Genomic DNA, 18280 nt, shown 5'->3' on the forward strand with positions numbered 1-18280 from the left:
GCGCGTCGGGAATGGTTCCAAGGTCGATGTGATCGCCGTCGGCACGCTACCTCTACATTTACCTACGGGATTAGTTTTAAACCTCAATAATTGTTATTTAGTGCCAGCTTTGAGCATGAACATTGTATCTGGATCTCGTTTAATGCGAGATGGCTACTCATTTAAATCCGAGAATAATGGTTGTTCTATTTATATGAGAGATATGTTTTATGGTCATGCCCCACTGGTCAATGGTTTATTCTTAATGAATCTCGAACATGATGTTACACATATTCATAGTGTGAATGCCAAGAAATGTAAGGTTGATAATGATAGTCCCACATACTTGTGGCACTGCTGCCTTGGTCACATTGGTGTCAAACGCATGAAGAAACTCCATGCAGATGGACTTTTGGAGTCTCTTGATTATGAATCATTTGACACGTGCGAACCATGCCTCATGGGCAAAATGACCAAGACTCCGTTCTCCGGAACAATGGAGCGAGCAACCAACTTATTGGAAATCATACATACTGATGTGTGCGGTCCAATGAGCATTGAGGCTCGCGGTGGCTATCGTTATGTTCTCACCCTCACTGATGACTTGAGTAGATATGGGTATGTCTACTTAATGAAACACAAGTCTGAGACCTTTGAAAAGTTCAAGGAATTTCAGAGTGAGGTTGAGAATCAACATGACAGGAAAATAAAGTTCTTACGATCAGATCATGGAGGGGAATATTTGAGTCACGAATTTGGCACACACTGAAGGAAATGTGAAATTGTTTCACAACTCACGCCGCCTAGAACACCTCAGCGTAATGGTGTGTCCGAACGTCGTAATCGCACTCTATTGGATATGGTGCGATCTATGATGTCTCTTACCGATCTACCGCTATCATTCTGGGGTTATGCTTTAGAGACTGTTGCATTCACTTTAAATAAGGCTCCATCGAAATCCGTTGAGACGACACCATATGAATTATGGTTTGGAAAGAAACCTAAGCTGTCGTTTCTTAAAGTTTGGGGATGCGATGCTTATGTCAAGAAACTTCAACCTGGAAAGCTCGAACCCAAGTCGGAAAAATGCGTCTTCATAGGATACCCTAAGGAAACCATTGGGTATACCTTCTACCTCAGATCCGAAGGCAAGATCTTCGTTGCCAAGAACGGGTCCTTTCTGGAGAAAGAGTTTCTCTCGAAAGAAGTAAGTGGGAGGAAAGTGGAACTTGATGAGATGACCCCTCTCGAACCAGAAAGTAGCGCAGCACAAGAAAATGTTTCTGTGGTGCCCGCACCGACTAGAGAGGAAGTTAATGATGACGATCATGATCAAGTTACCACTGAACTTCGTAGGTCCACAAGGACACGTTCCGCACCATAGTGGTACGGCAACCCTGTCCTGGAAATCATGTTGTTGGACAACGGTGAACCTTCGAACTATGAAGAAGCAATGGCGGGTCCAGATTCCAACAAATGGCTTGAAGCCATGCAATCCGAGATAGGATCCATGTATGAAAACAAAGTATGGACTTTGACAGACTTGCCCGATGATCGGCGAGCGATAGAAAATAAATGGATCTTTAAGAAGAGGATGGACGCGGATGGAAATCTTACCATCTATAAAGCTCGACTTGTCGCTAAGGGTTATCGACAAGTTCAAGGAGTTGACTACGATGAGACCTTCTCACCCATAGTGAAGCTGAAGTCCGTCTGAATCATGTTAGCAATTGCCGCATTCTACGATTATGAAATATGGCAAATGGGCGTCAAAACGGCATTCCTTAACGGCTTCCTTAAGGAAGAATTGTAGATGATGCAGCCGGAAGGTTTTGTCGATCCTAAGAATGCTGACAAAGTATGCAAGCTCCAGCGCTCAATCTATGGGCTGGTGCAGGCATCTCGGAGTTGGAACATTCACTTTGATGAGATGATTAAAGCGTTTGGGTTTACACAGACTTATGGAGAAGTCTGTGTTTACAAGAAAGTGAGTGGGAGCTTTGTAGCATTTCTCATATTATATGTGGATGACGTACTATTGATGGGAAATGATATAGAATTCTTGGAAAGTATAAAGGCCTACTTGAATAAGTGTTTTTCAATGAAGGACCTTGGAGAAGCTGCTTACATATTAGGCATCAAGATCTATAGAGATAGATCGAGACGCCTCATAGGTCTTTCACAAAGCACATACCTTGACAAGATATTGAAGAAGTTCAATATGGATCAGTCCAAGAAGGGGTTCTTGCCTGTATTGCAAGGTGTGAGATTGAGCATGGCTCAATGCCCGACCACGGCAGAAGATAGAGAAAAGATGAGTGTCGTCCCCTATGCCTCGGCCATAGGGTCTATTATGTATGCCATGTTGTGTACCAGACCTGATGTAAACCTTGCCGTAAGTTTGGTAGGAAGGTACCAAAGTAATCCCGGCATGGAACACTAGATAGCGGTCAAGAACATCCTGAAGTACCTAAAAAGGACTAAGGATATGTTTCTCGTTTATGGAGGTGACGAAGAGCTCGTCGTAAAGGGTTACGTCGATGCTAGCTTCGACACAGATCTGGATGACTCTAAGTCACAAACCGGATACATGTACATTTTGAATGGTGGGGCAGTCAGCTGGTGCAGTTGCAAGCAAAGCGTCGTGGCGGGATCTACATGTGAAGCAGAGTACATGGCAGCCTCGGAGGGAGCACATGAAGCAATCTGGATGAAGGAGTTCATTGCCGATCTAGGAGTTATTCCCAATGCATCGGCGCCGATGACTCTCTTCTGTGACAACACTGGAGCTATTGCCCTTGCCAAGGAGCCTAGGTTTCACAAGAAGACCAGACACATCAAGCGTCGCTTCAACTCCATTCGTGAAAATGTTCAAAATGGAGACATAGATATTTGTAAAGTGCATACGGATTTGAATGTCGCAGATCCGTTGACTAAACCTCTTCCACGAGCGAAACACGATCAACACAAAAACTCTATGGGTGTATGATTCATCACAATGTAACTAGATTATTGACTCTAGTGCAAGTGGGAGACAGTTGGAAATATGCCCTAGAGGCAATAATAAAATGGTTATTATTATATTTCCTTGTTCATGATAATTGTCTATTGTTCATGCTATAATTGTGTTATCCGGAAATCATAATGCATGTGTGAACACATAGACCATAACATGTCCCTAGTGAGCCTCTAGTTGACTAGCTCGTTGATCAATAGATGGTTACGGTTTCCTGACCATGGACATTGGATGTCATTGATAACGGGATCACATCATTAGGAGAATGATGTGATGGACAAGACCCAATCCTAAGCATAGCACTAGATCGTTTAGTTCGTTTGCTGAAGCTTTTCTAATGTCAAGTATCATTTCCTTAGACCATAAGATCGTGCAACTCCCGGATACCATAGGAATGCTTTGGGTGTATCAAACGTCACAACGTAACTGGGTGGCTATAAAGGTGCACTACAGGTATCTCCGAAAGTGTCTGTTGGGTTGGCTCGGATCGAGACTGGGATTTGTCACTCCGTATGACGGAGAGGTATCTCTGGGCCCACTCGGTATTGCATCATCATAATGAGCTCAATGTGACTAAGTAGTTAGTCACGGGATCATGCATTACGGAACGAGTAAAGTGACTTCCCGGTAACGAGATTGAACGAGGTATTGGGATACCGACGATCGAATCTCGGGCAAGTAAAGTACCGATTGACAAAGGGAATTGTATACGGGATTGCTTGAATCCTCGACATCGTGGTTCATCCGATGAGATCATCGTGGAACATGTGGGAGCCAACATGGGTATCCAGATCCCGCTGTTGGTTATTGGCTAGAGAGGTGTCTCGGTCATGTCTGCATGATTCCCGAACCCGTAGGGTCTACACACTTAAGGTTCGATGACGCTAGGGTTATAAGGAAGGTTTCTATGTGATTATCGAATGTTGTTCGGAGTCCCGGATGAGATCCCGGACGTCACGAGGAGTTCCGGAATGGTCCGGAGGTAAAGATTTATATATGGAAAGTCACCATACGGTCACCGGAAATATTCGGGGGTATACCGGTATTGTACCGGGACCACCGGAGGTGTTCCGGGGGTCCACAGGGAGGGTCCACCTGCCCCGGAGGGCCTTATGGGCTGTAGGTGGAAGGGAACCAGCCCTTAGTGGGCTGGGCGCCAACCCCCCTAGGGCCCATGCGCCTAGGGTTTGGGGGGAACCCTAAAGGGGGGGGCCCTTGCTTGGGGGGCAAGCTCCCTCCCCCTTGGCCGCCGCCCCCCCTCTAGATCTCATCTAGAGGGGCCGGCCCCCTTCCCCCTTCTCCCTATAAATAGAGGGGTGAGGGGAGGGCTGCAGCACCACATCCAAGGCGCATCCCCTCCCCTCCCCAACACCTCTCCTCCTCCGCGTGTGCTTCGCGAAGCCCTGCCGGAGAACTGTCACTCCACCACCACCACGCCGTCGTGCTGCTGTTGGAGCATTCTTCGTCAACCTCTCCCTCCTCCTTGCTGGATCAAGGCGTGGGAGACGTCACCGCTCCGTACGTGTGTTGAACGCGGAGGTGCCGTCCGTTCGGCGCTTGGATCATCGGTGATTTGGATCACGACGAGTACGACTCCATCAACCCCGTTCTCTTGAACGCTTCCGCTCGCGATCTACAAGGGTATGTAGATGCACTCCTCCCCTCTCGTTGCTAGTAAACTCCATAGATTAATCTTTGTGATGCGTAGAAAATTTTAATTTCTGCTACGATCCCAACATATTAGTGATAATATTCGACGATGTATGGACGGAAGAGATTATGTAGTTTTGCTTATAATTGAATGCATGCTAATTTGAATACTACTTTATTTTACGATTTGGTTTTGCTTATTGAATGCTCAAATTGGAAAACTACTCCTACTTTGAATGCTAAAATTGGAGAGCACTATGCAAGGCGTATGCATATGATTAGTTGATAGCTTATAGGGTTTTTGTTGTCGCAGAAATCTAGGAGCCCCCCTCCATCATCCCCGCCGTCGTCCCCGTCACCGACCCCCTCCGACCTCGAGGTGAGACCAGCCAAATCCTTTTTTAGAAAGATAATTAAACGATATTTCGGGTTGACTTTAAGTCTGTCGAGTCTCCACCATATATGAGAGGACGAAGAATCCCGACTGTTGTCGTGGGGTAGCTTCTCCTTCGTTCCCGTGTGCTAGACAATTTGGTGTAATGCACTCGGGAATGAAAGGAGGAGCTACCATCACCGACGGTCACAAACGTCAGAGAGGAATCAGTGAGGGTGAGTTCCACCATATATATATGAGAGGACGAAGAATCCCGACTGTTGTCGTGGGGGTCGCTTCTCCTTTGTTCCCGTGTGCTAGACATTTTGGTGTAATGCACTCGGGGACAAATGGAGGAGCGACCATCACCAACGGTCGAATGTATACACCACGTGAGCTAAGAGTTTTCAAGAAAAGACTCGACAAACCTATAGTCAACCCGTGATGAATAATAATGATCTAATTTAGTTTTTGTAGTACATATATTTAATTGTACAAGTTTAATCTTTGAATTATGAACGTAGGAAATGTCGTCATCGGACGATGAAAGTCTCCCGGGGCAGTGCGGCTGGTGCCACGATGATCTAGGTTTGTGCGACAGGCCTTACCTGGACGATGATCGGCGCTTCAGCATTAAGCTCGAGGAGATCTTCGATGTTGAAACAGTACGCAACGGCGACAAGTGTTTTTTTCGTAATTAAGCATGACTTCAACTATTTCAACGTGTAATTTTCATCTTTTACAATTTGAGTATAGCTTATCCCATGCCATGCAAGACGCTATGTCTTGGAGAGGATGGATTTTGAAGACCATGGAAATTTTGAAACGAAGAAAATTCACCTAAGGACCCATCATGATGTGGATTTTGAAGTAAATCTGTATAATGCTGAGAGCATAACCCATTTTTGTTGCAAAAATTGGGAAGCATTTTGCAAGATGTATGGTTTTGATGAGGGTATGCTTGTCACCATGGATCTTGGTGATCCTGACATCGACCAAGACAATATGGACATTTGGGTCCTTGTTGATACGCCTCCAGTTCTACCGCTATGTGAGTTTCTCAAACATAGTTAATTATTAACTAATTTATATTGTTTATTTCAAAATAGTTGACAGCTTATTTCCATTGACAGCTTATTTTGATTGTTCAAACAATGTGCGGAACATGGTAGACAAAACCCACTACACCGATGGCTCCGAGTTAACTTATCAGAAGAAAAATCATCTGGTCGGATTTTGTACTGATCTTGAGAATTACAATATCTAAAATCAAACTCCTCAACATTATGATCAATACGTGCCACTAGTGCACGTGTTGAACTACGGTAACTACCATGGAGATACTCTGGTAAGATTTTTTACTATTACGACATCCGTGCATCTTTTGCATACTTCTAAAACTAGTACATCATTGCTAACTATGAAGTTATTACTATGTTTTTCAACAGAGAATCCCAGAGGATTGTGTGCCTCATTTGATGTATCAGAATGGCAGCCTTCGTGTTTTGAACATATATCCAGGTCATCCTACGAATCTCAACTGTCCATACCGGATTTCTAAAAAAAGTGGAGACATGCTAATCAGAGAATGGAAAAAATGTATGGACAGTCGTAAGGAGGTTCTTGGAAGCAAAAGGAAGCGCCACGCAAGAATTGGAGATAGGATGATCTCCATTCTCCATAATGGAGAGTCGGGGTCTATATTGTTTTATGCTATTTTATCTTAAATAGGGTATTTAGGTCCTGCATAATACTGATGATCATGTGCTAAGAACAATTAAGTAGGGCTGGTTCGATGACTATCAGGATGATGATCGTATGACTTGTTATTAATAACGAGTAGAAGTTGTATGATGATGATTAGTAGGACTTGTTATTATGATGATGCATGATGCGAGCATGAAGAGTTATTATACATATGTGGGTGAAATGAACATGGATTGGATTGAAGTGAAGGCAACATGCATGTCAAAAGTAGTACAATCCAAACTTGATCAAGTTAGGATTAGTATTACTTTCGACATGGACCACATGTTGCCTCACTTCAATCTAAGTCATGTTTAGGCATAGCAGTAGCAGTAGCACGGAGATAAGAGAGGACACATCTCTCTATTAGCTACCTATAACAACCTAAATTAACCCCCAAAACCCCTAAACCACATCCTTTCAAAAAAACCAGCCCCTGAAATGCTGACGCGTGGAAGCTTATTGGTCCCGGTTGGTGCTACCAACCGGGACCAAAGGCCCTCCTGCCTGGGCTCGCCGGAGCGGCCACGTGGAGGCCCATCTGTCCCGGTTGGTATAAGAACCGGGACTAAAGGCCTAGGGCATTAGTAACGACCCTTTAGTCCCGGTTCCCCAACCGGGACAGATGGGCCTTATGAACCGGGACAAATGGCCCTTTTTCTACTAGTGCTCACGGGCAAGGAGTATATATAGGCATCTCTTTGGTCCCGGTTCGTAGCTAGAACCGGAACTAAAAGGCCCCATTTGGTCCCGGTTCCAGCCACCAACCGCGACCAATGATTGTGGGCCAGGAGCTAGGCCCATTGGTCCCGGTTCGTGTCTGGAACCGGGACCAAAGGGGCCAGACGAACCAGGACCATTGGCCCCCGAGGCACGGCCGCCCCCCTGGCCTCACGAACCGGGACCGATGCGGGTCCCGGTTCGTGAGTGAACTGGGATTAATGGGTTTACCCGGCCTGGACCAAAGCTCTGTTTTCTACTAGTGATGGTGTACGCTTTAGGTCTGCTGCGCTGGCTGTGGGTTTCGATATGTTATGTGGATGGATCAGCGACAACACCGGTTTTAGATATGGGGAGTGAGAGCACTTCACATTATCGAGTTTTTTTAGAAATGGAGGAGGACCCCGGCCTCTGCATCTGGACGATGCATGCAGCCACTTTATTAATTATTCACACAAGACCTTACAAAGTCATACAACAGTAAGACTAAAGCCACCGTCTAGGCAACATCTGTCGCTACTCCTATCCAGTTGATGTAGGGATGCTGTTAGTCTGGGCCTAATACCAAACAGACCTCGCAGCCAAACCTAACATCTAAGACCTGAGGTCCCAACCAGGACGCCTGCCGGGTATGGGGCACCCATCAGTCCGGCGCATTCCTCAACCAGGACGCCTGCCGGGTATGAGGCCGCCGCAGCCACCTGCCACCAATCCATCTTCAGTGCCGTACTACTGCATCTACCTTGCCCGGTCTAGTTGCCATCGACGCCACCACGACGCCAGACAATGCCACCATCCTGCGCTCGTCCATCATCACACGCCCACCGGCGAGACCCCGCTGCTCCATGCCGCTGAGACCCGCCGTTGTCGACGTGCTAGATGCCACGACGATCCTCCGACACGAAACAGCACCTGCTGCCACTGGTCCCATCCCCTCAGCCTGCAGTTTCTCAAACCGAGCACCCAATAGCCCCAGGCGGCGCCTCCAAGAAGGGCACGACACACGCAGTGCCGCCGCCGCCCAATCTAAGGAGATTTAGGGTTTTCACCCGGGCATGGGGTCGAGGTGGAGGGCAGGGACCTCGACGGCGTCTGCAAGTAGGAGAATGGCGACCCTGGTCGTCGCCACCTTTGGGATGAATGAGTCCTCCAGAGTTTCATCCGGTCCGATGTCACCTCTACCAGCCCCCGCGAATGCACCGAGGCCGACTACCGCGATCGTAAGCCACCAAGTGCAGCGGGAGAGAGCCCGCGGCATGGAAGAGATCCACCGGCGACTCACCACCCACGCGGTCAAGACGCCGTCCATCCACCCCCCGTGAACGTCGCCATGCCTAACGGGGTCGCCGCCCCTAGTCCAGGTTCCTCCGCGAAGGCCGGAGTGGCGAGATCCGCCGCGAGCGACGAGATCCGGCACCGCGCGGCCGACGCCATCGCCCAAGCCCGCGTCGATCGATCCCGCCGCCGCCGGGAGCCCGCACACTGCCGGGAGTCCCACAACCATGGATCTGGGCACCCGTGCACCGCCGTAAGTCCGCCGCCTCCGGGATCCGCCACACCGCCGGGAGGGCCGCACCCCGCAGATCAGGACGCCCGCGCCGCCGTGGATCCGGGAACGGGAGGAGAGACCCTCCGCCGCCGCCGTCACGCGCACGGGCTTTGCCCGGCGCCGACCATCGGCAGCGGCGGAGGGGGAGAAGGGCGCTGGAGGGACTAGGCGGCGGCGGCGGAGCCCTCCCGAGTCGCTCGTGGGGGAGGCAACCCGAGAGGTACGTGGATTTCTGTTAGTGCGGCCAGATAGGTCCGGGCTTATCGAGTTTTGTAGGTGTGAGTGGTAGATTCGGGTGGTTTGATGTATGTTCTTGTTAGACCTATGTTGAATACTCCCTCCGTCCGAAATTACTTGTCGCACAAATGGATAAAAATAGATGTATTTAGAACTAAAATATGTCTAGATACATTTATTTCTCCGACAAGTATTTCCGGGCGGAGGGAGTAATAAATAAAGATGGCGGGGTCTTAACCTCCTTTTCCAAAAAAAGAAGAGTTACCCCTTTACTTGTAGACAATGCTATTTTACTTATGAATGAAAGAAGGAGGAGAAGTTTATCAAAAGAAAAAATACACAAATTTTTTTTGAACTGTAATTTACAAGAATTATTAGGGCGACGTGTACGAGCTCCAGTGTCCAGTCAAAATAAATAAAGAGAACTGCTCCAGTGCGTTTTCGCCTACAAAGCAGAGGTATGTACACTTAAATCCTCTGCGTGTTTTAGTTGTAATCGGAACAGTGCTAAAAAAAAGTTGTAATCGGAACAGTGCTAAAAAAAAGTTGTAATCGGAACAGGTTATTTCATCGGAGCTCTTTTATGGTACCCTGCTTCAAATATTGGCCGTCCAATCGTGAAATCTAATGGTGGCGATCGTTCAGTACTGCTCCAATTTGCCAAAAGAATGGCAAGCGGTATAGCTTGCGCTCCTTCGCTCAGGTCCTCCAGTATCAAATCCTGATGCCATTTTGGGAAGTAACAGCCCGCCCGTCTCGACCTACGGCCGGGGACTCGACCTCCGCGGCGATGCCGGCTGGGCCGGTAAGGTGCAGCACCTTCGAACGGGCACGCTGCTCGCCCGCGATGGCGGCTGGCTGCGGGCTGCCCCAACCTGCCCTCTCGGATCGCGCTGACTGCGGAGGCGGGAGCGGACGAGTAGCAACTGTTGTGCTGCGGCGTGTGCACGGCAGCTGTTGATGCGGGTGTGGACTGTGGAGGCGAACGGGCACGCGTGGCTGGGTGTGTGCATGCGGGACAAGCTCCAGGGGCTCATCAATGGCGGACAGACGGCACCGGCTTTAGCAAGACGATGCTACGGTAGATGAAAACGACTGGAAAGAGGCGCGGAGGAGCGGCAGGTCAGCACAGGCTCGATGGACGCGACGTGATGGCCAGGGACGCAGTGAAGACGGCGAGGGAGCGCGTTGGTGCCGGTGGTGATCCTCGGGTGCGTCGAATAAGACGAGCTTAAGGCGGAGGTCGTGGTCGAGGACGACGGCTCGGGGGTGCCTGCGTCCAGCTACCGGAGCAGGAGGTCGAAGGAGACCGTGGAGGAGTCATGGGACATGGCGGCGGGGCTTCCCGTCTTGGTTCTCCGATCCGTCACCATTATCTGCCGATCGACGACGTCGCTAAGGTTCATTCAGAAATCTATCTCTATCGCTATCCTACCCTCACAAAATCAGTGGTCGGATTTTAATATACCTCTCCCTTCCCTATTAGCAATATAGGGTACCGTAGAAACTCTCTTTCGAGTCGAAAAGCCTTCCTAAGTACGTGAAGTTAGTCCGGCGAATCGAGATGCAGATTTTCGTGGAGACTCTCGCCGGCAAGACAATCTCCCTCAATGTCGATCCATCAGAGACCATCTACATTGTCAAGGCGAAGATCCAGGATCAGCAGCGCCTCACCTTCAACGGGGAGCAGCTGGACGACGGCCGCACGCTGGCCGACTACGGTATCCGTGACGGATCAACTCTTGGCGTCCGCCCGCATCCACTCCATGATAAGATGCAGATCCACGTGGTCGAGACGCTGACGGGCAGGGCCATGAACCTCGCGGTCACAAGCTCAGACACCGTCGACAATGTCAAGGCCAAGATTCACGGGTGGCACGGCTTCCCCAAGGACCAGCAGTGCCTCATCTTCGCCAGCAGACAGCTAGACACTGACGGAGACAAAGGCAGGACCCTGGCGGACCTCAACATCCGCAACAACAGCACCCTCCTCCTCGTCCTCCACAGCCCGTGCCCGAGAGGGAGTCGGATGAACATCTACGTGAAGACTTTACGAGGTAAATTCTATAATCTTGAGGTGAGGAGCATAGATATCATCTATAATGTCAAGGAGAAGATCTGGTCTACGGAAGGCATTCCCCCTGACCAACAGTTCCTCATATTTGGCGGCAAGATAATGGAGGATGGCCGTACCTTGACACACTACAATATCCAAATGTATGATTCTTTATTTTCTGCTCAACTTAAGTGGTTGAATATGCATCACATGGTTATTGCACCATGAGGTGTACTGCCGTGGTCTTCATACACACTACAATGTGTGATCTCAATATTTTGACATTCTTGTAGACTTTCTTGTCTTGTATTACATGCCACTTAGTAATTGAAATTGTCGGCAGGAGTATTGCCGATAATGTGTTGTGGGAGTACTCTTGCTGAAGCACTCTTTGGAAGTTCTCAACATATAGTAATTAAAATTGTTGGTTAAGGATTTTCAGTATCATTTTGTGTGATGGCTACAATGAATTGGCCCACTACGTAGTTGCCATTGTTTATAACCAATAATATGTCTGTGTGCAGCAACCTCGCGTGTGCATGCTGCCAATTAGTATGAATCCCCTTGTGGCTAGTTGTCTTGATTATGATCAGCTTACTCCTTTTTTTTTGCCGATGATTAGATTACTTGCATGTTGAGCTAATCTATGACCCATGAACATACAACTGTTCCATCGGCAATATATAATAGTGCGTCAAATCACATTGCAATACATGAAAGAGAACAAAGGCCATTCCACAAACTTGCCTAACAAGCAGTTATAATAGTGAGTCATGGTTCAAGCTGAATATGATATATGTTGCACCCTTCAGGCACATGTCAAGCCTCAGAAAGATATATACTACTCCCTTTGTTCACATATACAAGATGTTTTGAATATTGCAATATTCACTACATACGGACTGAAATGAGCGAACAAAAGACACAGCGTATTTATATACCTTCAATTCAAAAGAAGATAAATTACACTAGTAGAAAAAGAGGCTTCCATACACCCCCATTAGTCCCCAAAACAATCGAACCGCGACAAAAGGGGCCTTTAGTCGCGGTTCGGGAGGAGACCCGCGACCAACTATCTGGGCCCAGCGCGCTCGGTCGACAGCTGGCGGACGGGAGGGGCTTTAGTCCCGGTTGGCCTGGCCAACCGGGACTAAAGGTCCCCGAAGGCCTTTAGTCGCGGTTGGCCAGGCCAACCGGGACTAAAGGCCCATCCAGCTGGCGGACGGGAGGGGCTTTAGTCCCGGTTGGCCTGGCCAACCGGGACTAAAGGTCCCCGAAGGCCTTTAGTCGCGGTTGGCCAGGCCAACCGGGACTAAAGGCCCATCCCTATATATAGGACTCAGCTCACTTCACTTCACTCAGCTCACTTCACAATTTTCAGAAGGGGGTGGTGGGTTTGCTTTTGGTTCCTCCTATGCACACAAGGTGTTCGATGAAATGCCCGAGAGCCTGAAACAAACATGATATGAAGTGTCCGAGCCACACTTGAGCTTTCTCATTTATTTTTCCTCCGCGATCGCGGTTAGCAACTTGAACCTTTCATGTGTCATTGATAAAATACGCATGTGTGTAGTTCATTGTTTAATTTGTATTATTTCTAGCTAGTTAGTTTAACAAATGCATGATGGTTAATTATATACTTTATATAATAATAATGCAGATGAATCGGCAATGGATGTACGGTCCCCGACTCTCCGGCGAGTTCACTACGGGTTTGAAAGATTTCCTCGTAGTGGCAAATGCGAACAAGCAGCAAGGTTTTATTATCTGTCCATGTGCTGTCTGTAAGAATCAGAAGGGTTACTCCTCCTCAAGAGACGTTCACGTGCACCTGCTTCGGCACGGTTTCATGCCAAGCTATAATTGTTGGACCAAGCATGGAGAAAGAGGGGTTAGAATGAAAGAAGATGAAGAAGGGGATGATATCGATGACAACTATCATGATCATTTCGGTGATACTTTCATGGAGGATGATGCTGAAGGTGGGGAAGGGTTAGGTGAAGGTGAAGAAGAGGCACATGATGAGCCCGCTGATGATCTTGGTCGGACCATTGCTGATGCACGGAGACGCTGCGAAACTGACAAGGATAGGGAGAATTTGAATCGCATGTTAGAGGATCACAAAAAGTCGTTGTATCTAGGATGCGATAATAGTCTGAAAAAGCTGGGCTGCACACTGGATTTGCTAAAATGGAAGGCACAGGAAGGTGTAGGTGACTCATCATTTGAAAATTTGCTGAAAATGTTGAAGAATATGTTTCCGAAGAATAACGAGTTGCCCGCCAGTACGTACGAAGCAAAGAAGGTTGTCTGCCCTCTAGGTTTAGAGGTTCTGAAGATACATGCATGCATTAACGACTGCATCCTCTACCGCGGTGAATACGAGAATTTGAATGAATGCCCTGTATGCACTGCATTGCGTTATAAGATCAGAGGCGATGACCCTGGTGACGATGTTGAGGGCGAGAAACCCAGGAAGAGGGTTCCCGCCAAGGTGATGTGGTATGCTCCTATAATACCACGGTTGAAACGTCTGTTCATGAACAAAAAGCATGCCAAGTCGTTGCGATGGCACAAAGAGGACCGTAAGTCCGACGGGGAGTTGAGACACCCCGCTGATGGAACGCAATGGAGAAAGATCGACAGAGTGTTCAAAGATTTTGCAGCTGACGCAAGGAACATAAGATTTGGTCTAAGTACTGATGGCATGAATCCTTTTGGCGAGCAGAGCTCCAGCCATAGCACCTGGCCCGTGACTCTATGCATCTACAACCTTCCTCCTTGGTTGTGCATGAAGCGGAAGTTCATTATGATGCCAGTGCTCATCCAAGGTCCAAAGCAACCCGGGAACGACATCGATGTGTACCTAAGGCCATTAGTTGATGAACTTTTACAGTTGTGGGCCAGACCTGGTGTACGTGTCTGGGATGAGCACAAAGGAGAGGAATTTGACCTACGAGCGTTGCTTTTTGTAACCATCAACAATTGGCCTGCTCTCAGTAACCTTTCGGGACAGACAAATAAGGGATACAATGCATGCACGCACTGCTTACATGAGACTGAAAGTGTACGTTTGGTTAATTGTAAGAAGAACGTGTACCTGGGTCATCGTCGATTTCTTCCCCGAAATCATAACGTAAGAAAGAAAGGCAAGCATTTCAACGGCAAGGCAGATCACCGGCCGAAGCCTGCGGAACGTACTGGTGCTGAGATATTTGATATGGTCAAGGATTTGAAAGTCATCTTTGGAAAGGGTCCTGGCGGACAATCAGTTCCGCGGGGAGTTGACGGGCACGCACCCATGTGGAAGAAGAAATCTATATTTTGGGAGCTAGAATATTGGAAAGTCCTAGATGTCCGCTCTGCAATCGACGTGATGCATGTTACGAAGAATATTTGCGTGAACCTGCTAAGCTTCTTGGGCGTGTATGGGAAGACAAATGATACAAAGGAAGCACGGCAGGACCAGCAACTTTTGAAAGACCCAGATGACCGGCATCCGGAATGGTTTCAAGGTCGTGCCAGCTACGCTCTTACCAAAGAAGAGAAGGTCATTTTTTTTGAATGCCTGAGCAGTATGAAGGTCCCGTCTGGCTTCTCGTCGAATATAAAGGGAATAATAAACATGGCGGAGAAAAAGTTCCAAAACCTGAAGTCTCACGACTGCCACGTGATTATGACGCAATTGCTTCCGATTGCTTTGAGGGGGCTCCTACCGGAAAATGTTCGAGTAGCCATTGTGAAGCTATGTGCATTCCTCAATGCAATCTCTCAGAAGGTAATCAATCCAGAAGATCTACCACGGTTACAGAACGATGTGGTGCAATGCCTTGTCAGTTTCGAGTTGGTGTTCCCACCATCCTTCTTCGATATTATGACGCACCTCCTGCTCCACCTAGTCGAAGAGATTTCCATTCTCGGTCCTGTATTTCTACACAATATGTTCTCCTTTGAGAGGTTCATGGGAGTATTAAAGAAATATGTTCGTAAACGTGCTAGGCCAGAAGGAAGCATCGTCAAGGGCTATGGAAATGAGGAGGTAATTGAGTTCTGTATTGACTATGTTCCTGACCTTAAGCCGATTGGTATTCCTCAATCGCGGCACGAGGGGAGACTAAGTGAAAAGGCAAGATCGGAAGGAAATCCACGATATGTATGGACGGTCATTCTATGACTGAAGCACACCACACAGTTCTGCAAAATTCCAGCTTTGTGGCTCCGTACTTCGAGCAACACAAGAATATTTTACGCTCGGACAACCCGGGGAAGCCTGAATCCTAGATTAGAAAGGCCCACATGGAGACTTTCGACAGTTGGTTGCGAAAACATTTAATGAATGACAATGATGTTGGAGATCAGCTGTACATGTTGGCCAAGAAACCATCTTCGACTATAACGATTTTCCAAGGGTACGAGATAAATGGGAATACATTTTACACCATCGCCCAAGATAAAAAGAGCACCAACCAAAACAGTGGTGTCCGCTTTGATGCAGCAACCGAGAATGGGCGAAAGGTCACATATTATGGTTACATAGAGGAGATATGGGAACTTGACTATGGACCCTCCTTTAAGGTCCCTTTGTTCCGGTGCAAATGGTTCAAGCTAACAGGAGGTGGGGTAAAGATGGACGAGCAATACGGAATGACAATGGTGGATTTCAACAATCTTGGTTACCTTGACGAACCATTCGTCCTTGCCAAAGATGTCGCTCAGGTTTTTTATTTGAAGGACATGAGTAGCAAACCGAGGAAACGGAAAGATAAGAAAACGATCAGTACATCATGTGATGATCCAAAGTGCCACATTGTTCTTTCAGGGAAAAGAAACATCGTGGGAGTGGAGGACAAGACAGACATGTCAGAAGATTATAATATGTTTGGTGAAATTCCGCCCTTCAAAGTGAACACTGACCCAAGCATTAAGTTAAATGATGAGGATGCTCCATGGATACGGCACAATCGTAAGCAAGCAGGGACACAAGGGAAGAATTGATGTGTAATAATTTATTGTACCAAACTTTGTATTTGGTCGATGAACTGAATGATGTATCAAACCTTTTGTCAAACCTTCAAGGGATTTTAAAATGAATTAGTTTTATTGTTCTGATTTTTTTGATATATAATTGTATTTTTAAGATTTTAAAATGAATTAGTTTTATTTTTCTGATTTTTTGATATATTATTTGTATTTTTAAGATTTTAAAATGAATTAGTTTTATTTTCTTATTTTTTTGATATATAATTGTATTTTTAAGATTTTAAAATGAATTAGAAACAAAATAATATAAACTTTAATAAAATATATAAGTACAAACAAAATAAAATAAATTTTAATAACATAAATAAAATTTATGAAACTAAAATTATCAAAGTATTTTCTGTTCAAAACATTATAAGCAACCTCTAGTATTTTTGAAACTAAAATTATATAAAATTGATTCAACTAAAATTATCGAAGTATTTTCTGTTCAAAATCATTGAAAGCTAAAAGAATTTTCATAAAGAACTTTTTTTGTTAGAAACTTTAATAGCAAAAATAATTATCATAAAGTAAAATAAATAAGTAATTAGAAACAAAATAAAATAAAATAAATAAGTTTTTGTTGTAAGTAGAAACAAAACAAAATAAATAAAGCAAAAAAGAAAACAAAAACAGGCAAAAAATAAAAAAATATGCCACCTACTTGGCGACCACGGCCTGAATACGACTAGAAACCCATCGACGGGCCAGGATTCAGGCCCGCAGAAGGCCTAGTAGGCCCATCAGGCATAGCAGTGACAATTAGGCCCGTAAGCCTGCAATGGAGAGGAGCTCAAGAGGGGAGCGGCAGTGGGGCTTATAAACCACTGCGCGCCCCTCTCAACTAGCGAGGTGGGACTAAACTTTCGACGCGGGCGTAGCAGCACAATGCCTTTAGTCCCGGTTGGGGAGGCGGACCGGGACTAAAGGGTACCCTTTAGTCGCGGTTGTTGTCCCCAACCGCGACTAAAGGCTCTTTCTGCGCGGGAACAAAAGCGGCGCCAAAACCCTTTAGTCCCGGTTGGGGAGGCGGACCGCGACTAAAGGTACCCTTTAGTCGCGGTCCGCCTCCCCAACCGCGACTAAAGGTATGTGTATATATACTGCACTTAGCAGTTTCCGCCACTTCCCATTCTCCTCTCTCGACGCCGAAGCCCTGCCCCGACGCCGATCGACGCCGAAGCCCTGCCCCGACGCCGACGCCGACGCCCTGCGCGCCGCCGCCCCCGTCCCCAGTGAGCGCCGCCGCCGCCTGTGCCCTGCCCTTAGCGCTCCGCCGCCGCCGCAGCGTGCCCCTGCCCTTGCCCGCCGCAGCCCCTGCCCTTGCCCGCCGCCCGCCGCCCGCCGCCCGACGCCCTGCGCGCCGCCGCCCTCGTCCCCAGTGAGCGCCGCCGCCGCCCGTGCCCTGCCGCCCGCCGTCGCCCGCCCGCTGCCCCTGCCCGCCGCCCGCCGCCCTGCCAAAAGAAACCAAAAAGAAAGAAGAAAGAAAGAAGAAAGAAAAAGGAAGAAGAAAAAAGGAAGAAGAAAGAAAACGGAAGAAGAAAAAAAAGAAAACAAAACAAAACCAAAAGAAAGAAGAAAAAAAAGGAAGAAGAAAAAATGAAGAAGAAAAAAAGGAAGAAGAAAAAAGGAAGAAGAAAAAAAGGAAGAAGAAAAAAAAAAGAAGAAAGAAAAAGGAAGAAGAAAAAAATGAAAACAAAACAAAACCAAAAGAAAGAAGAAAAAAAGGAAGAAGAAAAAAGGAAGAAGAAAAAAAAAGGAAGAAGAAAAAAGGAAGAAGAAAAAAAGGAAGAAGAAAAAAAAAGGAAGAAGAAAAAAGGAAGAAGAAAAAAAGAAAGAAGAAAGAAAGAAGAAAGAAAAAGGAAGAAGAAAAAAAGAAGAAAGAAAAAGGAAGAAGAAAAAAATGAAAACAAAACAAAACCAAAAGAAAGA

The 18280-nt window shown here is 47.0% G+C and overlaps 1 protein-coding gene across 1 annotated transcript; it reads left to right on the forward strand.

Annotated features, from left to right (window-relative positions):
* Nucleotides 1-10834: 10834 nt before the first annotated feature.
* LOC109762963 (polyubiquitin 11-like) lies at nt 10835-11554 on the forward strand. Its single transcript, XM_020321840.1, has one exon. The coding sequence runs from the start codon at nt 10835-10837 to the stop codon at nt 11552-11554; it is 720 nt and encodes a 239-aa protein (XP_020177429.1).
* The last annotated feature ends 6726 nt before the right edge of the window (nt 11555-18280 follow it).

This window comes from Aegilops tauschii, chromosome 1, assembly GCF_002575655.3.
Source record: "Aegilops tauschii subsp. strangulata cultivar AL8/78 chromosome 1, Aet v6.0, whole genome shotgun sequence".
Classification (NCBI taxonomy): Eukaryota; Viridiplantae; Streptophyta; class Magnoliopsida; order Poales; family Poaceae; genus Aegilops; species Aegilops tauschii.

Coding starts and splice junctions, on each gene's coding strand:
- LOC109762963 (XM_020321840.1), top strand. CDS start 10,835: ATGCAGATTTTCGTGGAGACTCTCGCCGGCAAGACAATCTCCCTCAAT.